This window comes from Osmerus eperlanus, chromosome 3, assembly GCF_963692335.1.
Source record: "Osmerus eperlanus chromosome 3, fOsmEpe2.1, whole genome shotgun sequence".
Taxonomy (NCBI): domain Eukaryota; kingdom Metazoa; phylum Chordata; class Actinopteri; order Osmeriformes; family Osmeridae; genus Osmerus; species Osmerus eperlanus.
The window spans coordinates 8,582,918-8,609,170 of record NC_085020.1 but is presented as its reverse complement, the minus strand read 5'-3'; the positions used below and the strand labels follow the sequence as shown (position 1 = coordinate 8,609,170).

Genomic DNA, 26,253 nt, shown 5'->3' with positions numbered 1-26,253 from the left:
AAATGAAGCCTGGTAAGGCTAGCAGTGAGACCAACATTGAGAGATGCTGGCGTTGAAAGGGACTAGCACTAAGAGATGCAAGCCTTGAGAAATGCGAACATTTCGAGAGGCGTGCTGGGCCAGCGTTGAGAGATGCTAACATTTCAAGAAGCTTGCTAGGCCAGTATTGAGAGCGGCTAGCACGAACAGAGGTTTTAACATTCATTGACAGATCTGGTTGGCACTGAGAGAGGCTAGCACTGAGAGAGGCTAGCACTGAGCCTCTAATGACAAGGCAGCTGGAGAGACTGATCCATCAACCTTCTGTAATTCCAGGGTTTGAGGAAGCTAAAGACCTGCTAATGATCTTCACAGCAGGAAGCACTGACTTCCAACCCACCTCAACCCCACACCTTTAGCAAACACATTCACACGCATACACATGCACAGACACACACACACACATCCAGACAAACACACACACCGAGCAGGTGCATCTTTCTCCTCTCCACCTCTGCCTTTCTAGTCGGGGGTGCCAGTCATGCCCTCCCATGGTCCCTGCTAGGCTCAGTCAGGCGACACATGCACACACGCACGCACACCCACTCACACACACACACGCACGCACACAAAGACATTGTCAAGGAGAGTGGTCTGACTCGAGTCTTACTGCAAGCCTCAGAATCAGTGAGGTGTGTCAGTGACACCTCAGGAGTATGCGGAGGTGAGGTGGAGAGCAAGGAGAGCTAAACTCAATAATGCAAATAGCCAACTAAGTTATTCATGAACATAATACATTAATGTTTTATTGTTGAAGTTTTAGCCCCAGCGTTACCAGTGGTGGTAACTAAACTATCAATTTAACGTAGTTGCTGTTTCAACGTGAGTGTTGCTCTACCTTCTCTGTGTGAACATGTTGGTGGTGGAGTACAGGGCTACTGAATAGCTAGCTAACTATAGCTTTGTGGGTTGAAGGCTGACATTTGTATTTAGGATTGTCGATAACGCAGTATGCCTGGGCTAAGAAAGGGAACACCTATTATCTGGTGTACTGTAAGCCGAATGCAGAGGGCAGTAGGGCAGCTACCCTTTCTGATAGATTCAATGTATTTATTTATTTATTTATTTGGTTTCAGTTGTCCACTTGTCTGCTCTGTTGGGAAATCCTGAAAATCAAGTGTTCCATTGCAAATAACTCAAACTTGAACAAAGTGTTTATTGTGTTGTGTGTAATAGCTGGGTATTGTGTCTCCGTTTAGGGTGGTAGCTGTGTATTGTTGTACTGTATGTTTGGGGTGGTAGGTGCGTAGTGTGTTTTTGTGTCGAAGGTATGTATTGTGTTTTTTGCGGTGACAGATGTGTGTTTAATGTTGCGTTGGTGTTACGGGGACTCACTGCACTCCTGGGAGTTGCGGTTGTTTCTTATTAGGACCTTCTGGTTGCTGGCGCGAAACAGACTGGTCCAGTTGACAGTGTGGTAGTAGCAGAGCTGGCTGTTGTCTGCAATGTGGACGTTCCCTGCGCTGATCTCACTCAGGGACTGCAGCTGCAGAGAGGTGATACCCTGCTGCTTCAAGACCAGCAGAGAGATCTCACTAGAGGAGAGAGAAGGAAGGGGAGGGAGGGAGTGGGAATTGGTGACAGGGACAGAGACGGACGGAGGAAGAAAAGGGGGGAGTGAGTGGGTGAAGGGGGGGAGGGGTAGGAGATGGAGCAGGGATCGGGAGGAGAAAGGGGGAGATGGGCGAGGGAGAAGTGAGACGCGACAGCGACGAGGAGAGGTGAACAGGTGAGGGACGGATGAAGGTTGAGGGAGAACATAAGGGACCGAGAGAGAGGGGTGAGGGAGAGGCAGAGTGATAGGGTTAGAGGAGAGAGAGAGAGAGAGAGAGAGAGAGAGAGAGAGAGAGAGAGAGAGAGAGAGAGAGAGAGAGAGAGAGAGAGAGAGGGAAATTGGAGTTGGACAGACAGAGGAGCCATATCCGAGGGAGGAGGAGCGATAGAGCGGAGGGAAAGAGCGGAGGAGAGACAGTCGAGCCGCGAGGAGAGAGGAGGATGTGAAAGGATGGGTGGATGAGAAGGTGAGAGATGAGAGTAAGTGGGAAAAAAAGGGAAAAGGAGGAGGGAGAACGTTAATGGATTAGGAGAGAGAGAGAGGGAGAACAATATACCATTAGTGAGCTGGGTACTGGTACTGCTGTTCTTCTTGTCGCGACACTGTTTAGCAAACAAATGTAAGCTGTTCTCGAAAGCATCAAGCGCGAGCTGTCCTTCAGATGTGATGAGATCACTTCATGCAAAACAGGACCATTGTCACTTAGTGCTCTCTCTCTCTCTCCGTTTTCATCCACTGGTTCTCTCTTTTTCGCTCCTTTGCTCCAGTGTTCCAGGAGAGGCCTGGGTGTTCAGAAGCACTCACACTAACAAGAACACGGCCTTGCACTTAGTGATAGGCCACCCAGGAACACACGTAGAATACGCGCCCTCATCTCCTATCTCTCTCTCCCTCTCTCGCTTTCTCTCTCCGTCTCCTTCCACCTCTCTCTAACTCTCGGGAGAGGCAAACTGCATGGTGTCAGAGGCTGCAGAGGGAGCGTGTTGCGGCCATGCATCTAGTGGCAGGCGTTAATTCGTACAATAGCCGGACCTTTCAGCAGACAACCCTAGGCTTGGAGGCAAACTGGCAGATACACGGTGTTTCCACTCACACGCAGAGAGACACAGGGGAGATGGGAGAGGCCAGCAGCATTTTAATGGCTGTCTCTCTTTTTCGGTCTCTCTCTCTCTCTCTCTCTCTCTCTCTCTCTCTCTCTCTCTCTCTCTCTCTCTCTCTCTCTCTCTCTTTGGCTCTTTCTCCCATCATCTGCCTGTTTATCCTTCCATCTCTTTCCTTTACCTTCTCTCTGTCAAGAATGGAAGAAAGTGTTCACACACAGATCAAAAAACAGTCCTGGTTTCTATAGCAAGTCCTCACTGCCATAGATCTGGCGCTGGTCATAATATCCCTTAAGAAGTTGTCGCTGCTGTCATTGATGGATGGGCCAGAGGTCTGCAGGTATGATAATAGATGCCACATCCAGCCAGCAGATCAATATAATGAGAATCCACCTCCACAGCAAGGCCATCACTGTCATTGACTGGCAGAGATAAACTACGGAAGGGAAGCACTGGCATGTTAAACAGCCAATCTCAATGTAGTCAATCAGCCTACTGTAGCTGGTAGCTTATTACCATCAACAACATGTAGAAAACAAACAAATCCTCCACTCTATAGGAAGTGCTGGCTTGCTTATGTAATCATTCATATTGATCACAGTCTTCAGAGGGGAGATATCCTGTTGAGATCAGCTTGGGTGGAGATGCGTGTGTGTCTCACCTGTAGAGAGCTCTCCCCCCGATGGTTGCCAGGTTGGAGAAGACACCGAGGTCGGTCATGTTCTCTGGCCAGGATTGGATGTTGACGTAGCCTGCAAGCGACACAGTCGGAGTCACACTACTGCAGCACACATACAGTGCACCAAGTACCACCAAGCAGAACAGCCACAAGATACTGGGAGAACGTTTTTAAGTGGACCGTGAATGAGCGGTGGCATTCTTTGAGTTCTATTACAATATGAAAAAAATCTGGATCCAGCTTTAACAGCAGTTGACAGCAGTTTAACAGCTTCTGAGCGAATTTCAGAGGCACATTACATTTTTCAACATCCATGCTAACGATTAAACCAAAACAAATGCAGAAAACCTTCAACTCAAGTTGTGCATATGAGAGCATCATTTGAAGTCATCGAAACAAATACTAAATATTCCCATCCTTGTGTAACTCTTCCATAGGAAAGTGTTACTGGAACTTCCAGGAGTTTGTGAATCATGCCAGTCATGGCATTTTCCATTCCTATTGTCATATCCCAGTGTTTAAACATTCAGTAGGTTGAATGCATAGCCGAGCGGACTGCCTTGGATCATTTAGGATTTTTAATAATGAATTAAAAAATGAAATATTTAGATATGGCAGAGCAGAATCCCAAACCGGCGAGGAGAGGACAAACAAACATCCAGATGAAGCTGGAGGAGAGGGGTTGGAAGGAGCGAGTACGTGGGAAGTTAGGAGAGGAGGAGGACTGGGGAAGTAGGGATGGGTGAGGGGGTCAGGGAGGGGGTGGTGGGGGTGTTGAAGGGAGGGGCGGCACTGTATTACTGTATTTGGACAAGGAAACCATCAAAATACCCAAATCGCTTTAGTATTGAAAGGTCCAGATGGTGCATATTTTCAAGGATGGGTTTTCTGTTGCATAACTGATATTTGATTGCCTTTAAAAATATTCATTACACTGAGCGGAAGGCACATATGGACATGGGGGGGGGGGGTATTTCTAACTAATATAAAGTATGAGCCTCGCGTTGGCTTGTGAGCTTCCCTTAGTGGATGCGTTTTAGTAGCCTGCCGATTCGAGATGAGTTTCTGAAGAATGCCGTTTAAAACGTGTCGACAAGAGAGCGATAACCTTCAAGAGAGCTTTTATCATTCCGGCAACATCTCTGCTCTCCTGGGTAGCCTCCTCGTTCTGACTGTCTGAGTGTTTGGAAGTAGGCTTGATGAAATTAAATGCATAAATGACTCCAGTAGATGAGACCAAAACAAGCAGACAACAAGGAACAGAAAACAAGCACATACAGTCTGAATTACATCCCTGTATCTATTTCTACTGTCAATGAAAACAACAGAACGCAGATATTACCATGTAGATATTGCTCATACGGAATACATAAAGACATGTCGCCTCTGCTATACTGTCATTCTGCCACAGTTCTACTAGATTCCATCCCGGTACGTGTTTTAATCCAGTATTGTTGCTTGTGTAGACATCATTACAATTCCCTCCTGCTCCCTTCCTCCACGTTTAGGTGAGGCCCTCAGCTAGCTAGCTACCGGGCCGTGGCGTCGTTACAGCTGTATCAGCTGACACTAATTGCCCAAATGACAAAACTGCAGCGATGGGAGGCTTTCCAGAGCACCTCCACGATGGGCACCTCCAGAGGCAGCTGTTTGTTTGTGCTCTGGGACTCCCATCATGCTAATGGCGCTAACGAGGGCCTGCTGAGCACCTGGCTGCGCTCGGCTGGGGTATATCGGGCTAGGCTACGCTAGGATATACGAGGTTAAAGGCTAGGCAACTTTAGATAATGAAAGATGACATGAGAGAGGGGTCAAAGGGGTCTCCTGCAGGTACAGTGTATATTCCATTAAGGGGAAAAAGCCACACGTACACATACACACACATATGTACAGTATGTCATATATAGATACACCGTATAGACATACCGTATATACTGTAAATATATATGCGTGTTTGTGTGTGACACGCATAGATACCTATAGAGACAATATAAAATGTCAGCCATGTCTTTGGCATATACACTCATACTCTCACCCACTTTCTCTCTGAGAGGGGATTGGTTGGGGTTCACTGAGAGCCACATTACCAGCGCATCCATTCGAAAGGCAAATTACAGAGTAGTGGCTCGCAAAGAAGGGGGCCACAGGCTCCCGACCAGGGGTTAAGAGTTTTTAAATCGCTGTTGATTATAGTCAAAGCCATGCTCTGGGAACCTCACTTATGCTAAATTGCTTCAGTGGATCGCCCACAGTGAAACCTGGCCTGGCCCCATGATATGTTTTCTAAGAGCAGTTGGCAGTTGGCAGAGGGTTGGTGGGGAGTTTATGGGGGAGTATGTGCAAAGCGACTGCCTCTGCCTCCTACACTGTCCGCCCCCAAGCTACAGTCCTGACAGACCCGACCCCTGTGTCTGGTAGGGGGCGTACCGGGGAGGGGGGGTTTGGGGCCAGGGGTTGAAGCTGTGGGCCTCAGGGCCTCTGACAGCTCTGAGGGGTGGTGAGGGATGACACAAGGGCCGACACGGATGTCTGAATACTGAAACTCCCTGGCAGGAGTTTTCTGTCTGGCTGTAGCTACTGGCAGGGTGGCTGGCTCTGCCCCTATTACCAGACCAGAGGAAGGGGGAGGGTGACAATACATTCTGGGGGGGGGGACTCTCTCTCCATGTCTTGTCGACCCCCCTCCACAGAATTGATGTAACGTGGCAGAGCTGGGACTGTGGAACTCAGGGTACTCAAACTCCCAGAGGGACAGACAAGTGATGGAAGCCACGGACAAATACGCATCTCATATTCCATCCCCCCACACCCCCCGCCTGTCTGTCTTTGGTGTGTGCTCACTGGTGGGCTTGGTCAAAACACGTACACACATATTGTACACGGAAACACACATTTCGGCAGAAGTCAACGTGTAAACGAAGGGACGTCATGCAAATTTGATGAGGGGAAAAAAGAGAATAATAAGAAATAATTGAAGATGTGGGTGCGACCTAAGGGGGGCTCCTCTTCATCCCTTTCCCTTGAACGCGACACCGCAGCTTTAGAGGGTTTGGGAAAATAAGTGCGGGATTCTCACAGGTGGATGAAAGCAGAAAGACAGAACACAGAGACAGTGTTTTGTTCTCACTGACGACAAAGGCCTCTCACCTGTAATCTCCCGAACAGTTCGGAACACGTTGAGCTTCTCTGGGTCCAGAGCCTCGATGTTGTGATAAACGTCTCTGAGAGAGGGAAAGAGACAGAGAGAGAAAGGGAGAGAGAGAGAGAGAGAGAGAGAGAGAGAGATAAAAAGAAAGAAATTGAGAGAGACAAAGAGAGATAAAAAGAAATAAAGTGAGAGAGAGAGAGAGAGAGAGAGAGAGGGAGAGAGAGAGAGAGAGAGAGAGAGAGAGAGAGAGAGAGAGAGAGAGAGAGAGAGAGAGAGAGAGAGAGAGAGAGAGAGAGAGAGAGAGAGAGAAAACGTGTCACGAATGAGAATTACGCTGCAGGGCTTGATTCCACTCTGGTTGCGGTATGATCAGGGTTCCTCAGGGGGCTGTCTGGAGAACTAGCTGGAGGGACTTCATGGTACTATGTGACTTGGGGGCAATGCAGAGACTCTGCCGTAGACTCATCCACACTCATCCAAACACACTACAGCCTGAGCGGTGGCATAGTGAGGACTCCCCGCTCCCTCCTCAAACACACACACACATTCTCTCGGTAGGAGAAAGGGACTGCATTCCCTCACGTGAATTGTCTAAACCGAATGTGATTTTGTGCTAGCATGTGCGAGCTAGCAGGTGTTGCAGCTTACCCTTTGATGCCAGTGATGAGGAAGACCAGGTTGCCGTTGATCTTGGTGCAGTTGACAAACTTGTCAATGTTGCTGGAGTCCACAGTTTGAGCCGCTTGGAGACTAGCTGTACCTATCCCATCACAAGCTACGACACACAACCCCAATTAGACACCGTTTGGAGGGGTGCTGTGATGTGAAAATAAAGAAATAATGGATGCCCACACACACAAACTAGCACACACACACGCACCACCAACATCTAAGCACAAACTTTCTTATGTTTGGAATGTGTGTGTTTGTGTTACCTTTAGGACAGATGTCAGTGCAGGGAATGCACATCTTGACGCGATTCTCCTCAACCTCCATCTTGTTGCTAGGGCAGGCTCGTACACAGGAGCTGTGGTCCACCACAAAGTTGTCTACAAAGGTAATTATCAGAAGTGCATTATGAGATTCATGTTAAGACACACAGACACACAAGCCTTATAGATGCTAATAGATTTTCTAGCATCTAGTGTTTGCTTTGTGTGCCTGCATGTTGCTTTTATAGCTGAACTGTTCTTTCAATGACTCAATAACTACATTGAGGGTTCCTGTAGAGAACAACTTTTGGCAAGAAAAGCAAGCCTTGTTTCTGACAGCCTCAGTGTAGGTGATAGACAGTTTCTGCACTGTAAATTACAGGCCCTGGCTAGACCTTTATACTCTGGCTTTCTACCCTGGTATTGGCATATAGAAGCATATAAATAACTGGTCCTTTCTTTAAGACGGCTATGGGTGTAAAAACAAAGGTTAGGTTCAGGTACTCGGGGAGGAAGGACATTTTACTGTACCCAAGTCTTCATCAGTACTTGTGAGTCACTTCAGTATGGACAAAAAAACAAGGCAGTGGCGGTTTACTGCCTCTATCTCCGTTTTTTTCTCTCTGCTTCTCCATTCTCTCTCTAGAGCTATGTCCATCTCTCCGTCTTTCCATCTCTCTTTCTCTCTCTCTTTCCCTCCGTCTCTCAAGCTCTCTCTCTCTCGTTCCTCCATCCCTCCCCCTCTCAAATTCTCCCAAAGCACTGAGCGCACGCCCCACTTCAAAGACCCAGAAAAAGCTCCTCTATCCATCCCATTCATAAAAAAAAAAACACTGCTAATTATCTCCTTTCTTCCTCCTTCCACCCTGTACTCCCTCTTGCCCTGTATCTCAGGCCCTTTGTAGAGGAGCTGGCATTTGAGCAAAATAAATCCCTACAGCGCCTTGAAATCAGTACAAAACACCCACTCATCCTGGCTATTTAAATCAAGGGAGAGAGGGGCGACGGGCGGTTTGAATCAATGGCAACTTTCAAGAGAGAGGATGAAGGGCGATGTGAGGTGCCGCTGCAGAGGATGTGATCAGGGAAGTTCTCGCGTTCAGGGTAGATAGGAAAGGAAGAATAGAAACTGAAGGCAAACTCTCCAGAGAATTGACGGTGTGCTGTGTGTGGGGACAGACATAGCAGGTCTGATTGTACCCTAGCGGTTGGCATTAAAGTGAGGCAGGTCAACTTTTTGAAGGTATTCTCAAATGGAAAGGTTTGCGTGTATAGGCGCGTGCGAGCATCCGCTGTAAAGTCTTACGCGGGCACTTCTTGACACAGAAGGCTCCGTAGGTGTACTTGGCGCGGGGGTTGTGCTCCAGCTGGAAGGTGGTGGGGTTGTAGACAAACGGCTGAGGACACTGGGTCACACATGCGCCGCTGTCGTTGAAGTTGGTGCAGGCCTGCAAGTACACACACACCACCATGGTTGGTGGTTGTCATTCAAACACAGGCACCTTATTCTTGGACTTCACAGACAACGAGCAATGTCAGGGGGTGGCCATGGTAACCCGGTGGTGTAAACAGCAAGATAACAGTCATTAAGCCTCCTGTCCGGCCTCCAGCCGAACAGTCCACCTGTACAAAATCAAGTAATTGGCAAATACAACAAACACAAACACCAAGGAGTAATGGTTAATTAGTAGCCGATAAGCTTTCACCAAAAGTAATGGGGGACATGTTTTGAACAGCTTTCATAGCTGTCAAAGTCGCAGTCAAAATGTATGTAACGCATGTGTTAAAAACCACTCTTTCTTGCTGCTGAATGTGTTGGCTTACTGAGTAGGATGTGTGAATAATAGGCCATGGCTGTCCATTAGGAATACAGGGATTATATTTGCTGAGGCAGAATTGGTCTAGTTGAAGTTTACTGTAATATTCAGAACACTGCTCTGGAGCTTTGATGTTGATTTCCTAAAAACTGACTTCATTCTAATATTGATGCAAGGTAAAATATTTAAAGATCTACTGGTATCATTGAAATCTTAAACTTTTCTAGAGATGTTTTTCTTTCTCGTTTTTCTTTCTCTTTCTAGTTTGATATCACAGTGATTTTGCTCCTAGTGTGCTCTTTGAAGTTGAGGCCTATTTAACCTCTGACTTGTGGAGCTTTTTCTGTTGTCAACCATGAGAAACAGGTGTGAATGACAACTCAGTGGATCTGTGTCTCGGTGACGAAAGCGCAAATCACAATTACAGTTACTCAGGAAAGGTGTCACATCAAAAAGATTGAGCTCATTACTTTTAATTACCCAGTTTGGAAGCTCAATGATTCATAACCCCAATGCTGACAGTGAGGAAACAAGTTTGAGACACACCAAATTAAGGGAAAGAGAATAACAAAGAGTTAGGACCCAGGTTCCATGGGCACCAGGCTTATATTTAACACTGCACTGCGTGAGAAAATTAGATTTTAATGGCATCCCTCCTGTAGAAAGCCGCAGAATGCTGCAGAGACAGTGTGCATTTCGTGGTTGGAGCTGGAAGCCACCTCACATTCACAGGAGACAATTGAGATAAGCTAGAAGCTGTGACATAGCCCAGCAGACCTACAAGACAGGATAAAAAGAAATATAGGTGGGCTCTCCAATCAAAAACTGCGTCTTGAGTTACTTAACGCTCACCATGGCAACAGGTGAAGGAAAGTTGTCTGTCTGTCTGTGTGTGTGTGTGTGTCAGTACATACAAAGCAGTCTGTATCCTTGGGTCCGAAGCATCCACCTGCACACTCACGGTGGCAGCAGTCGCTAACGTAGGGTCCGAAACAGCGGCCATCACACTGCTCTGCACACACTGTCTTAGTCACTGCAAAAGGAAACAAACAGAGGAAAGTTTAGTTCCTAAAAAAATTTTTTTTGCTTCAAAAGGTGGTTGATGTGACATCAAAATATAAAAGTCGCCTAAACCTCACATAGAAACATTACAGTAGCATGCACTTCCCCTGTTACACCATCATTTTAAGGTGGAGTTAATGTACATCCTGCACAATCCAGGTTCAGGCTAATTCCAGCCTACCTGTCTATTCCTGCCTGCCTGCCTGCCTGCCTGCCTGCCTGCCTGCCTGTGTGTCTCTGTGTGTTCCCTGTCTAAGTGACAATCTGACGGAGATTTCTATCTCCTGAATGTGCCGGCTCTGTCGCTGCCCGTCACTGTTCCCGGCTCGTCTCCATCCAGCGTCCTGTCTGAGTGTGTCCAGGCAGATGGGCTGCCGTATGCCTGGGAAGTCTCCGTCTGACAGCGACAGCAGAGTACTGCATGTTCTGTCTTCCAGACCCCCAAAAAAACCTCTTCTTCTGAGGAAACGCTCCTAGATGGTAACTCCTGAAGCCTTGTGGTAGGAAGTCCTCAACGTTTCGTCGCAAGGGTGTGTCTGCACGGTGGTTTTGAGTGCGTGGTTTTGAGTGTGTGTGTTGTGCTTGTGCTGTGTGGTTTGAGTGTGTGGTTTGGAGTATGTGTGTTGCGTGTATGTTTGGCTTTGAATGTGTGTGTTTGTGTGTGTGTGTTTGTTTGCCTTCCCTTCGGGCAGGGTTGAGGAGCTGTCACACCATGATGGATACCAGCCAAGCTCCAGTGTCAGTGACAGGGAGCCCTGTCGCTCGGTGCCTCACCCTACTAACACACCATCACTGCATTCCATTACAGCGCCGGGGCGAAATGAAATGGCCTGCTTTCCAAAATGACGTTTTGTCAAACAAATGACCTCAGGGAGAGGCGTTGTGGAGTGTTGATCTATTTTGCCTTTAAACATCCACTTAAAAAAGACCAGGGAGGTACTACAAATGAAAAGGAATCAATCTCATAAACTATGCTGAATATCTTCCATTTGAACAGGCTGCTGACAGGGTCATCAGTCACCAGGTGGGATCTTACATCCACTCAGCCCCGCCCTGTCTGGCAGTGGCGGTGGAGCTGACTCAAATCTCTGTCTTTCTGGAGCCTCAGGCTGGGTCAGAGGTGTGTGTGTGTGTGTGTGTGTGTGTGTGTAAGTGCGTGTGTAAGTGTGTGTGTGCGTTTCTCTCATTTAATTACACAAGGAAGGAAGACATACTTTTTGCAATCTTAATGACCAAAGAAAGAGAGTGATTGAGCGAGAGAGAGAGAGAGAGAGAGAGAGAGAGAGAGAGAGAGAGAGAGAGAGAGAGAGAGAGAGAGAGAGACAGAGAAAAAGAGAGAGACCAGGGGACAGAGAGACAGAGAGACAGATGATGATGTCATGTGGATGGAGACAGAGATGGAAGAGCTAGGAACAGGAGCGCAGAGATTCTACAGGGATTCACACGCAAGCGGTCCCGGCAAACACGCAGAGCTTATCCGCCAGGCTGACAGGCTGTTACAGTTACCAGTCCTGGAGAAGAAGTTCACTGCTGATTATCTTAATGAGATCCTGCGGCGGGGCAAACATCCAGGACGCTGGGGAGGAAGACAGTGACAGCCTCAACCAGAGGAGGGGGTTCGGTGGCTGGTTGGGAGCGGGGGTTGGAGTGGAGGGGCTCGGGCAGGCGGCCACCAGGATGAGACAGGGAGAAGGAGAGAGGGAACGCCGAGGAATGTACCAGCAGGAGGGATAGAAGCTCCCATATGGGAGGGATGGCTCTGAGGGATGTGCAGGTTGACAAGACATCTGCTGAGTTGGAGAGGCGACAGACGGACGGACAGACAGACTGACAGGCGTCTGAGACGCCGTCCCAGAGCCGGCTGGCGATTAATGCCACACAGAGAACAGATCACTTCACAGATGGACTCCACAACGGTGACCCCCCCCTTCCGTCTTCACCGTGGGGCCGCAGCATTCTGGCTGGCGTCTCCCCGGGTCCACTCATCCCATCTCCATCGGCGACGCAAATCGTGAGGGCACGCGGCACGTTTTCCGCGAAAGGTTTCGCTCGGGTGTGCGCCAGCGCGTGTCGATGCCTCGGTCACGGCGACCCGTTTGTGTCTTCACATGTTAATGTCTCCTCCTCCATTTGTCTCCACAGTCTTCCACTTATCCAGCCCTGCTATCCCATTAGACCTGAGTCCACGGGAAGGTGTCGGAGAGCGTGTCAGAGGAGCTCGCGGTTCACACGGCTAACGAGAACACACCTCTGCCGCCGACGAGGGCTCTGCGGCCAAATGTGACACATCGGCCAGATGATGCGTGATGGAACCAAACAGCAGGGTGGTTGGTGTGCTATGGCTTTTGGGTGTCCGTGGGCACATTGGCTCCCATGGCTGCCGCACAAGGACACGGCAAGCAGAGCGTCTGACAGCGCGACCGAAGCACGTCTGAAGCACACAGTCACCCACACGGTCTTGACGGTGGTAATTAAGCGTCCGGCGTTATAGAGCCGTCCTCCCCTACTGAGGGTGATGAGAGGCCGATCCACGAGGGTGCCTCAGAGCGCGAGCCCGCCTCCCCCTCGTCCTCTTTCTCCACCCCCCACTCTACTCATCGTGCTCCTCATTGAAGCATTCACTTTAGATCAAGAGGTGGCAGGTTTAAATCTCCTCTGTAAGAAACGTGCTACTCACAGCTCTGACACTGGTTCTCCTTTGGGCCCCAGCAGCGACCATTGCAGGATCTATGACATTTCTGGCCTGTGAATGAGATTAAAAGGAAAGATTCAACATGTACATAGTAGCCCACCATTCCGCCATCCCCCTACCATCAATTATTGTACAGTGATTTTGAGCTCGCATGGAACGCAGTGTTCTTCGTTTTCTTGTAATCCAACGGTCTTAACTGTCTGTGAGTTGAGTGTCGAGTTAGAGGCCGGCAGCATTAGTATCTGCGCTCTATTAGCTGTGTTTTTTGGAGGGTTTAATTGACTGTCTGATAATTGCAGAGTGTCTCTGAATAGGCGCTGGAGTGGTGTACTCTGTCCCTGTTCCACTTCACTTAAGTGCAATTACATTTAAGGCTGACACACTCACAGTGACATCAGTTTCCATCTACTGCCCCCTTCCTTCCTCCCTCCCTCCCTTCCCTCCTTCCCCCCCTACCACCCCCCCCCAACCCCATCCTGTAACCCTAACCCTCACCACGTCCCGCTACATGGAGTTTAAACGTAGCTAGTGAGAAGAAGGGGCAGCCAAGTACGTACAAGTGCCTGAGTTTAACTCAGGCTTTCTCTGCTCTCGCAGCTGTTGAGGCCAGAGGGTGTCCGTTTAGAGTCCAAGGTCTAACTGTCTCCATTCTAACTCCAGACAACCTTGAGTCAAACAATCACATTCCATTCTCCACATCATAATCTATTATCAGCCCTGTTAGAATGCAAGCCTGAAGGTGAGAATGCACGGAACGCAATGGATACGATGCCAATCAGGCCCGACATTGATCCAACCCAAACCCAACCTGAAGAAGCCGCGAAGGAAAGGAGGGGAGTGGATTATAAGTTTCGTGGACCCCTTGATGTTTGGCTGGAGGGAGTCGGGCGATGTTTGCGGCTATGGAGTCCGATGATCAAACGTATGGGCTGAGAGAGAGCGAGCACAAAGCTCCGGCTGGAGATGGATCCTGCTGACATTTCATCGATGCTGCGTGAGTCTACACTGAGGTCACCCCGGGACACCTGCTCAGGGTTTCCAACCTAATAATCATGTGTTTCGATAAACGTAACAGTAGCTCCTATTTAGTGGAAGAAGAAGATTTAAAAAAAAACGTTGCAAGTGCTTTCTTTTTTTGTTTACCCAAAAAGTAGAAAAACACTTAATGAAGCATAGATATACCCCGCTAGATGTAATGTAGAGTAAGAATGATAACATAGGCAGTTAGGGACTGAGAGAAATGAGGGCAGAGAAAGAGTAACTTTTCTCTATTGCTCAGCCTCAGTCAGATTAGACAACACGCACAGCCTGATTTTTACCCCTCACAAATCCCATAATAATAATAATAATTCTCTCAACTTGTCTTGTCTTCTGATTAGAGTGGGGGGTATTAGTGCCACATAATGTACTAGGCTCCTACCGTAGTTGACATATTCAGGTTACAGGGCAACTGTTTTCTCAGCTGTTGACACCCTGATGTCTATGCGGCAATGACATCACCAGTATTAACATCTAATTTAGCTTTCTGGGAAGTGGCATGTTGACATTTTCTAATCCTGATTGTGTTGATTGCACTAATCTGTTTTGCAGCCCAGCGTTTATGTTATGTCCTCTTGGTTTCAAATAATAGAACATTTAGGATTTCAATCAAACTCAATCTGATAAACAGCCAACTAGGTGATTGAGTAGAGCCCTCCTCCTCTGAGATAATTTGTTTCATTGGTGGAGCTACTCACAGGCTATGCTGCTATTGGTGGGTACCACCACAGGGCTGAGGCGCTGGTTCTTGACGATGTCTTGCCAGTGGATGGTGTCGGCATGGCACAGGAACTTATTCTGATCCACATACACCCCTCCGTTCAGGATCTCTAAAGGGATGACAGAAGAACATAGAGTGAAGGGTCAGCGATCATTTCAATACAGTACACACACGAGCATGCACACACAGACGCACACACACACACACACACGTACACAGACAGAAAGACACACACACAAACACGGACAGACACACGCACATCCAAAATATTTCTCAGAGGGCGCTTAAGTCACATGACCAGGAGCCCAGGTTGATCCTCAGACAGACATGATTGATGTCGTCTCCGGGAGGCCATACTGAGCCTTGTTTTATTGCTGTTATTATTAATCATAATATGCTTTCTTTGTTTGTCATTCTCCCCCTTCTTCTCAGAAACACCAATATACACCCAGACACAAACAAACGAAACAATTACATTTTCCCTGTGAGGCAAAATCCATCCTGGATTTAAACAAGTGAGACAGCAGGCCTAACATGTTAGTAATTTAATATTTCATCAGGGAGGAGAGGATGACAGGAGACTTACTGCTCCTAATTTGCATTATTCCTCCCAGACACCACCCCCTGCTCCTCCCACCAGGCCAAAGCCTGCATCCTGATTGGACACAGAGGGCAACCTTGATTGTAATGATGCTGGAGTTCGGAAAAATCCTTGTCAGAGTTAATCCAGACTATAAAATAATAAACTATCTTGCAGGAGATTTGCAATATTTACAGGTCTGTCCAGTAGTGCCCGGATTAGCAACAGAGAGCTGATACTAAGATGGATTCAGAACAACGGGTTGGGTCTACATGCTAATAGTCCAGCAAAGGCCTGATTAAATTGTCCCCTCCCCACACATGATAGGAGCTGCATGCATTCACTGACTACCGGGGTTTCAGTTTAATGTTTGCTGTCAGCATAGACGGATAAGGAGTGAGTTTAATAGTACGCAAAAAAAAAAATAGCAGTGTTTGAAAAGAACAAGGTTTCCACTCTGGAATTAAATAATTGTTGAATAGTGGTTACAGTAAATACATACATCAAGAATATGCAGTAGGTTACATCCAGCAAAATGGCAATCGAGGCATCCTAGTTTATACATACAACATCTACATCCGTGCCCAGCACCTCTCGTCGTCTACCTAATGTTGGGATTGGAAACACCATGTGGGATGTGTGCTGTGCTAGGATAAGATACATATGGAGAGGCTCCGGCGTGGACGGCAACTGCATCTCATTATACTCAATGACACTTGATGAGAAACCGTGCAGAAGCTCTACCAACTAATAGCTGTCTACGCTTTGATTGGAGATTGTCTAATTGACCTCCTCAGTTTGCGTGTGCGTGGTGAACTGTGAGCCCTGCCACCCAGAGACCATCTTGAGATGTCACTGTTCAGCAAGCTCTCCTTTACAGCGAGACTACAATTGTATGTGTGTGTGTGTGTGTGTGTCCCTGAATATAACAATACATATGTAACAGAGATATGTTTCACAAAGCTGAATCTATCTGTGTAGGGTTAATACTTGCAGTAACCATAAATAATTCATTGCTGATGTACCCAACGGAACACAACCCAAATATATTGAAAAAGACATGAACCCAAAACTATACTGCAAGCTTTTCTATCCGATGCTTGTCACAGTACTGGCGATTGTGAACAAGTGAATGAGTTGAGTAATGTGTGTGTTTGTGTCTGTGTTTCTATACACATATTTGTGTGTGTGTGTGTACATGTGTGTGTTGATTGTATAGCGGGTAGAGAATGGTCTCTTAATTAGTCCATTCAGAGCTGAGGATGTCAGCTTGCTGTTGTCCCCAGAGCCAGTGTGGTAAAGCACATCTCTGATGCTCAACCAAACGACCATAGGAGGGAAATAATACGAGATTTAGGATAGCAGAACAAACGCATGCAGCCAATTACTTCAAGGGTAAATGCTCCTTCTGTTTTTTGTTATCTTTATTTCAGAGTGGGGATGCATTTCATTAAGACTGGGAGAAAGATATGAAGTTCAAGTGGTGGAAAAAATACGCGAATGGCTTGATGGGAATTTATTAATACTGTGCATGTGGTTGTGTTGTGTAACAAGCAGATCGTAATAGATGAATCGAGAGTAATGCTGTGTATCCACATGCTGAACAATATGCAGTGTGATCTATAGGGGAGGATTGTGTAAAGAAAACACAAATCCATAAAAAGCTTCCTTTTATCCACAAATAATATGAGTCTTTGCAAGAGAAAAGCGTTTATGATATCAATTACACACACGCATTCACGCACATTGAAAGAGATACACAGGCACGCACGCACACAGCCACACATAAACATACCTACACTGCGAAAGTATGTGTGAACTGAATCACAAATTCATCTTCTTCAGTTTGCCTAGAGCACTATTAATTAACTATTATCCCAGAAGGGCACTCTCTGAACAATATTAATATAGATACACATGGCTAAAGAGAAATGAGAACCCATCTGTTTGAAATGTTTTCACAGTTCTATAGTACAATCCTACACACAAGCTCATGAGGAGCCAGAAAGGAAACAGAAAAACAGACATTCTGCAGTTTTCAAAGCACATCCTCAACCTTTACCGCCTTTATACACAAATCGTATTACGTTGTGATGCAGAACAATTTGTTTCTTTGTAGAGCATGCTAAGGGCTAAAATAAACGGTACGCTTTCAGACTGGTATCCTGTTATGTTCTCTGGCTCCCGGTCGACATTCAATAATCAAGACAAGTATTTGCAGAGAGGAGTCTTTCGCAAAGGGAAACCGCCATTCCTATTAGGGAAGCTGGCTCTGCCATGTCAGTCAGTATTCATGTGTCCGTGCTGTGCAAACAGGTGAGCTGCTCTATCACTCATCTTTCCATGCCACTCAGCAGTCCATCTGTGCCCACAAGGCACAGTTGCCAAGGGGATGACGTTAGTGCGAAGAACAGGAGGGGGCGAGTAACCGCGAACAAACGGTGACCAGCAAGCCACAGAGAAAAAACCCTTCATCCCCGCACCAAAGAGCTGTGGTCGCTGATACAACAAGAACTGGCCACGTTTTAGAATATCAGACGGGAATCACGTTATGGTAGGAGAAGAGAAGAAGGGGTTTTCAGTACCATCTTATCTTAGGACCTTTCAAGTGGGACCTTCATTGTTTACTATTGCCAGATCATTGGTTTTGAGAGGGAGGGTCACACAGTAGTTAGGTTGAGATTTAGCACAATGAGCGACACAGAAATATAACAGTGACTTGGTAACTAATGTTACCACACTTCACCCTGGGTCTAGTCCTGGATTGGTCAACTGAGAGAACAGTTCACATAAATCTAAATGAATGTTATTTTCATATTGTTAACACTGAGAGGGTAAAATACAGTCAGTGCCCATTCAAATGTAATTGCACTTTTATGTGTTTAGCAATTGATCTGAAAAGAACAACTGCATTAACTTGGCAACATAACATGCTTTATGAGAGGTTCAGTGCAGAACCGGGAGGAGAGGGAAGAGAGCTCAGGCACTGGTGTGTTTCCCTGGATATGTGTGTGTGCGTGTGTGTGTGTGTGTGTGTGTGAGAGTAATTTTATCACGGCTGAAGGACAAGTACAGAATGGCATCATTATAAACAACAATTTTCTGTATTGCGTCAGTCGTGTTAAACATAAAACTCCAAAACAAATAGATATATAGATAGGTTTTTATTTGCCTCCTACCAGTACCAAGGTCCTTTAACCATACAATGTTCTGTTTTTGAGAAAAAAAAACCTGGATGGCAAACAAGAGTTTGACCCCATAACAGCACTTGAAAACAATGACATAGAGGGCATAAACACAAAGTGATGTGGCAGACAGATAAATCTCCTTCAAATACTGACAAGGTTGATGCTGATAAAAAGTGGCGGGCGGCGAATGAAAAAGAACGCTGCAAAAATAGTCTGGCACATTTGAGGGATATGGCCACTGGGCCATAAGCAAAGGAGAGGCAGGGTGGAGAAGGAAAGGCAGGGCGGAAAACAATTGGCCAACAGTATTGTTCAGTCAAGGCAACAGAACCTGCTCTTTTTTGCCTATTAGCACATTTTTCTTTTACTTGCATTTCCTACAAACCTACAGTGCATTGCACTGTACCCAGAGTATTAACCCTGTCAATGAGCAGACAAACGACCCCCCCACCTGAAGGTAGCTACAATGCCATTCTGTAACAGTGTGTGGGAGTGTTGTGATCATGCCCTTGCTGAGAGATAGGATTTTGTTGTGGTGCTTTTCTTTGTTGCTCCTGCTTGTTGTCTGGGTCTTCCTCCTCCCTTGGTTACCCTTGGCACCTGGAGCAGGTCATATTGTTTCCGGTAAGCGAGGCGTGGACCGCCGGGACTGTGGAGTGCACAGGGGACGTCGGCCACAGCCTCCCCCTCCCCCCCCCCCCCCCTCCGCCTCCCCTCCCTTCTCCTGGGTAATTGTGTTTAAAGCTGGCTGATTAAATTTAGCCCCTCCCTCACGCAATTGTTTCCAATGAATCTTTATGAAAAATGGCCAAGATTAAAGGCTCATGGAATTATCCAGAGCAGAGGAGCATCTGCTTAAGATTTAAAAAAAAGGGGGGGGGGTGGGTGTTCCCACATTTTCATATTAAGCTGGGATAAGATGGTGCCTTAGAGGAGGTCAGGACTGTGAAACAACAGAATATGAGAACGTCCAATAAACTGTGGAGCTAGGGTTAGGGTTAGATTAGCATTGCCATGTATACAGTAGACATGCACTCCATGAAAATCTAGATACGTGCGGTATTTGTTTATCTGAAAATACAGTGGCAAGCAGAGAACCGAGAAAGAAATGGAGAGAAAGAAACAGCATGAAGAGAGGGAGAGAGAGAGAGAGAGAGAGAGAGAGAGAGAGAGAGAGAGAGAGAGAGAGAGAGAGAGAGAGAGAGAGAGAGAGAGAGAGAGAGACAGACAGACAGACAGACAGACAGAGAGAGAGAGACAGAGAGAGAAGAGAGAAATTACTGCTGTAGTTGTTGCTGCTGAGGGCCACTTAGCTTATCGAGACTGATGTCTGATCAGCTCCCAGCAGTGCTGCTCTCTCTGGAACGAACACAGAGGAGTAAAAACAGAGCTGGAGCAGGTGACTGCACCTGCATACTAACCGACGCCCGGGCCTGGCTTACCAGAGAGCCGCCTCACCATGGAAAAGCTTTAAAAGGACACACCCCTGCCGTGTTTGTGAGTTAAGGAAGCTTTCTCGTGATGAGAATCTGAACATGACATCATCTGTGTCCACATGGTCTTCCCAGTGGACACTGAGCATTGGATCAGGAGCAGACGATGCAATGTGGAGAGGACAACAAACACGACAGACAGATCTCTGTGGCCCCTCGGCTGCACAAACAGAGGGCCCTGAAGGGTTGGCGCTGAGGCCATGCTCTGTATATTTAGCTCATGAATTCATGCGTGCCATAACATCCACCTGGATGAGCCTGGCTGCTCCACAGGGGCTCTGCACAACAGCATGGGCCTTTCATGTACCATTACCCACCACTGGCCCTGGAGCTGCCTGCCCGCCTGCATCCCTGCCTGCCTGCCGGCCTGCCTGCCTGACTGTTTCCCTGTCAGCAAGTCTGTCTTTCGGCCTGTTTCCCTGCCTGTTTTCTTGCCTGCCTGCCTGCCTGCCTGCCTGCCTGCCTGCCTGCCTGTCGGTCTGTCGGTCTGTCGGTCTGTCGGTCTGTCGGTCTGTCGGTCTGTTTGTCAGCCTGCTCCACTTCTTTAAAACCCCAGTGTGCAAAAAAAAAGAAAGAAAGAAATGCATGAATCATTAAGCAGTGCGGGGAGAGAGGGCTAGCTAGAGCCGCGCACAGGTCCACACCGTGCCAGTTTCCCCTCACAAAGAGAGCAGTGTGCGTGGCCCGGGCCGAGAAGCCCGGAGAGCGGGAGCGCCTGTCGGTGTTCGTGACAAGAGTTTGAGTCTCAGGCCCTGGCCCGGCCCCAGACACCTGCCACTGTGTGGGGAGGGGGCGTAGCAGAGCAGAGGTCGGATGGAGGCTGCTCTGTTTGCTGTCATGGATGTGCTGGTTCGGTGTCACGGCATCCCAGGAAACACAAACACAGCTGATCGCGTGCCCCCCTGTACACCGTACGGGCCGAGCTCCATCATAACGGGATGGCGACAGCACATGCAGAGTTACGGAAACAGGTAGTAGGCGAGGCGGCTATTGCCGACTGTGGTCCGAGTGTGTTGCACGCGCTCACAATCACGTGGCGCGCCGCACAAGCATACTCCCGTTCAACGCGCGCATGCACACACACACACTGTACACAAAAAGGTCTTTCACATGCAGACATGTGTAAGCTTCTCATTCCGCAAAGTGCCTTTCCCTGTCGGACCACGAGCCCTTTGTGTCCGTCTCCGAGTCTAACATCCATCCCTTCTCAGCCCAGCCAAACCTAATTATTCCATCGCATGCCTCCTCCTTCCTTCCCTCCCTCCTGCCTCCCTCCTGCCTCCATCCGACCCCCCCCCCACCCTCTCCCCCTCCTCCGCCTCATCCGTCCAGCCCACTCAAGCAGCACTGACATTTCACAAACCAGAGGCCGATGATTGGCGGGTCCAGAAATAATTGGCATACCCCCGTTAAGTGTTTAATTAAAATTTCGCAGTGCTCGGCGGATGAGGTGGCCTTCTACACTAGAAACAGAATCACCAGATTAGGAGGGAGCTACCCCTAGAGGCACTAGTGAGTTACAGGTGTCATTGACAAACTTGTCATTGAAATCGACAGTGGCAGCATCTGAATGATCTCAGTGGATCAGACGGTGGTAGCAGTGACTAGGATGATGGTAGTGAGTGACTGGCAGAAAAAAAAGCCAAACCGCAGGACTAAAGGATGACCATACAGACCTGGGTCTCCTACTCTCAACAGCTTGTTGATCTTTTCACCTCACAGTCCCCCCCCCCCCCCCCCCCCCCGACAGTCTTAAAGGAACCAGTCTGGTCTGGTTTACAGAACCAGCTCACCCTTAGCTTCAGGGAAACAGAAGGGAAGGGTGGGGGGAGGACACGTTTTGGATTATTAATTGACAGAAGAATTCCTTGCTCATGTTAACTTTTAATGAGGTCAAGTCCATTTTTTCGCCTGTTCATCCAGGTCTCAAAGTGTTGTCTGCAGAGCAGATTGATTGTGAGGAGTAGGTACACAAGTGGTCCTCCAGTCTTGGTCTAGCAGCAAATGGGTTTAGGGAGAGGTGAGATCATAGAAGGCATACAGCATCATTCACGACTCATCATCAGTCTGTCCAGTTACTATCCACTTAAACCAGCCCAAGGGCGCTCTGAGCAGGCAACTGTGAATTATTAAATAGCCAGAGCTATAGTTTTGTTCTAGATATTTGTCGGTACACGTTTGCAAATACACATATATACACACACCCACACACAGACGCATACACACAAACACACATGCACACATGCACACACTGACCTCTGTAACCAACTAAACCAACAGAACACACGTTCGATCGGTGTTAAATGTGACAACCAATACCTTCAGATGAAGAAAAAAAAACTCAAAACTATTTCTCAAGCAATCTGTTCTATGTCATCACCCTCAAGACGACATTTGAACACACCAATCTCAAACGACAGTCAAAGGGAAGAAAATATGCCGCATATACAAAGGGAACGGAGGGTCAGTAAGGCCCATGTGTTTTCCTCCAACCCATTTCTCATGTCAAAGATCAGAGTCATACGTCAAGGTGACTGCTTCCCATTGCTTAGGTAAGCTCTACAGAAAGACATCTCAGCTGTTTTCAAATCCCAGGAAAACATGAAATACGGGCTCTATAATCACAGCATGGCTTTGGAGCACCACACACGGTCCCACCAATCGGCTGCTTTTCACTGACTGGCTCCGATTATATATGATTACTTGTCTTGATCTGACCTGACCATTCAGAAGGTCCTGCTCTGACGCCCTCCATGTCCCTGATAGTTTCTTTATGTACCTTTCCCTATAGGTAAACAATGGCATGGGCATATAGGCTCAGCTGGGACCATGCTATGGGGCTTTCTGAGCCGAAGAAAAGTGCCGTTTGAAGCTGGGAGATATGTTTTAATCATTCAGTTTCTTAATGATGACACCAGATCCATTATTAATGTGCCTGGCTCCTCCGTGGGGCCTGGGCTGGAGAGCGGGTATTAGCATTAGCACCAGCCGCTCCATTTGATCTCTGTGTAATTACCACACTTTCTCTCCCTCCTCCGACATGCTATCAAAAGTTTCATGTTAAATAAAGAGTCGTCCGGAAAAAGGGATTTTTTCTTTGCTTTTTTGCTTCCTCTTTTCAACTTTGTTTCCCAAGGCTTTGTTTTTCTTTTGACAATATCTTCCTTTTTCCTTTTATTTTCTTGAGATGAATGGAGGGAACTGCGGCATGGTCTAACATGGTTTCTTTGCATTGTTATTCTCAGGGCAGCGGGGAACTTTCAGTGGCTCCACTAATAGGGCACTGGGACAAAGGGCGACAGAAGATTGGATTCTTAACCCAATCTTTGCTGAATCGTCCAGTTCATATAAAATAAGCCACACTTGGTCATATCTGTTGACTTTGAACAACACCAATGGAAACGGTTACGTTTGTAATCAGCAACATTTTCTGCGTGCCTTTTTTATTTTCCGTGAGTGCAGGTCAGCTGCTTCAGGCAGAAGAGATTTAACATGTGTTCTGCTGTTCTGACGTGCATATTTCATAACTTCATCCTGTTTTCTGTTTATGTAATCCCAACATAGGATCGTTAATGAGAGTAAAACAACCTCAGCGAAATACAAAAACAGCAGAAAATACCAAAATGTTGCTGCCTAGCAGCACAAAGTTACTCTACTAGCTGCATCAGATGGATCTTTCTAGAGGACTCTCTAGTTATGAGGTCATCTGTTCTTGAAGTGCAAACATGACCTCGACAGTGTGCCATTGCAGAGGACACCTCAGTTCCTAGTCTCCAGACTGTCCATTTGGCTTGTCTTGGCAACACATGCCATGCTGCAACACACTTTGTTTCTTAGTTCATTCTGCAAATGAAAAAACTGTGATATAAAAAAAAACTCTGACAATAAAGTACTATCAATAAATCAATCTGATAATTCACTGTTCAATGAAGAACCACAAATGATAGTGCCTGGCAATCTTTTCTCTGGGGTCTTAACTCACTTTAATGCTCAGATCAAAGGCCAGAGAGGTCTCCCTTCGTGTTGATATGCAATCTTAAACCAGATTAAAGGCCATTAAACGTGACACCATGAGTGTTGTCCTTCTAAAAAAGTCCCCTTCTGCCTTGAAGGCTGAAATATTGAGTATGACACAGGAGTAATTGCACAGGAAGTAATCAATTAAACACCCAATTGGAAACGACCTGAGGTCTGGGAGCTGCCAGGCAAGAGCTGGGACTGAATGCCAGAGAATGAGGCTCAGGCTGAAGCAATCTTGAGTCCTTCCTGCGGGAACTCTCCATCTCAGGTGGACTGAGACAGAGCCAGACTAGGCAATCCTGATTGGTCTCCCTGGTCTTGTTTAGGGAAGTTGGACGATTCCTCCCGTCGTTTCTTTTCACCTTGTCCCCCTTTTGCCTCTTCTCATGCCGACATTTCCACAGTGCTTTCACAGCAGCCTCTGTGTCCGTCTGATCGCTGAGATTTTCCCCCCTCGAACATCGCTTCGAGGCTTTCGTGGAACAGCGCGCACTGTCGAGATCCTTTTGAGGGAGCACGGCATACTTTTCCAGAGCGCGAAGACGAACAGTACACGCAGAGTGCATCTCGGTGTAAGGTGCTGACGAGAGCGAAAGAGAAGAAGACAATAGGGGGAGCCGGGGTGTGAGAGGAGAGGAGAGACGAGGAGTGAAAAAGAGTGAAGAAGACAGGAGAGGGGATATGAGAATTGTTGGAAGGAGAGAACAAGTGGGGGGAAGAGCAGATGGGCAGTGAGTGAACGGGTGTGGATCCAGGCTTGGCATCGAAGGGGATTGTGTACTGTACATGCACACGTCTCGCAGATGGGGACTGGGATTTGATGCTTTCATTTTGGTCAGGCTCTGTTATGGCAGCTCATGGTAAAAAGAAATAATGAAGAAAAACAAATGTAGAGCAACACTGAACACACCCCGAGCAAACTTGGAAACAACAGGCAAATACACAAACAAACAAAAAAACATTCTGTGAGAGAATAGAAAATGTGTTAAATTGACACATTTATCTGTGTTTTGTTCCTCATTGAGACTGTTATTATTTTGCAAGCCTAGCAGGCAGTAATTACCACGTGAATGCACTGGGCTACTGGTTTTCTTGGAAGATAAAATCTATGGAGAGAAGAAAACGTCTGAGCATGAAAATGTATCTTAAATTTAAATCGCATAGTTACATTTTGAAATGTCAGGCAAAGTGCCGTTCCTCAACCTCTGGCCCCCAAGCTGGGGGAAGGTATAATTAATCTAGATCATCTGCTTTAGGAGGGACATCCAGGGAGAGGAGAGAGGCAGGATGATCGGCAGGGGACAGGATGGGGCAGGTAGGGGGCAGGGAGGTCTGTGTGAGGCCAGGTCCTTGTGGAAAGAGGCGTGGATATAAAATGATGGGCAGTTGGGGAGTAGGGGAGGAGAGAAAGAGTGAGGAAAGGAGAGCAAGAGAGAGAGAGAGAAAGAGAGAGAGAGAGAGAGAGAGAGAGAGAGAGAGAGAGAGAGAGAGAGAGAGAGAGAGAGAGAGAGAGAGAGAGAGAGAGAGAGAGAGAGAGAGAGAGAGAGAGAGAGAGCGAAGGGATGAAAGAGAGCGTGACTGTCTGACTCCGACAAAACATTGACTAACTTTTCCTGTTCAGTTCCAAGTGTTTCATATTCATTAGGATAACTATGTCTAAGCCTGACTGAAAGGAGCAACAAAGGGAGGCAGAGTCTGACTGAGTCTGCCTCTAGAAACAGATCCTCAGTCCCACAAACCACAAGTATTAATTCACAAAGTCCCATACACAGAGCCTACCTTGAAAATCAATATAGCAATATCACAACATGCCTGCAACAAATTGATTTTATCCTGGGCAATTTCTACCTCCAAGGGGCTCAGGTCGGTTTCAATACCAAGGGGCCTGTTTTATCCTGTAATAGATCGTACCCGGTGTAGTTAATAACCTTCATATTCTTATATGTCGCTTATGGATTGTATCGATCATTTTACGCATCTCCTGCATGCTTGTATGAGAGTAAAGACAGGATAATGTGACAGCCGCATTAAAGGCCCCCTGATGGATCGCACCACCTCGGTGGGACGAAATCACGGCGGATGCGGCACCACCTATTTCAGCTGTATTGGGACACACGGACGCACAAAGCAGGACCTGTCCTATGGGCCACGACCAGCGTTCCCCATTCAGCACCCCCAGTGTGCCCCTG

At 47.3% G+C, this 26,253-nt stretch overlaps 1 protein-coding gene across 1 annotated transcript in view; it reads right to left on the bottom strand.

Annotated features, from left to right (window-relative positions):
• The window catches only part of LOC134017420 (receptor tyrosine-protein kinase erbB-4-like), a 182,002-nt gene that overhangs the window by 41,891 nt on the left and 113,858 nt on the right, over positions 1 to 26,253 (bottom strand). The window contains 9 exon segments of the mRNA XM_062457003.1: positions 1,375 to 1,574; positions 3,356 to 3,446; positions 6,521 to 6,594; positions 7,170 to 7,296; positions 7,457 to 7,570; positions 8,760 to 8,901; positions 10,185 to 10,303; positions 13,010 to 13,075; positions 14,761 to 14,892. Of these exon segments, the coding sequence (XP_062312987.1) occupies positions 1,375 to 1,574; positions 3,356 to 3,446; positions 6,521 to 6,594; positions 7,170 to 7,296; positions 7,457 to 7,570; positions 8,760 to 8,901; positions 10,185 to 10,303; positions 13,010 to 13,075; positions 14,761 to 14,892 (1,065 nt within the window).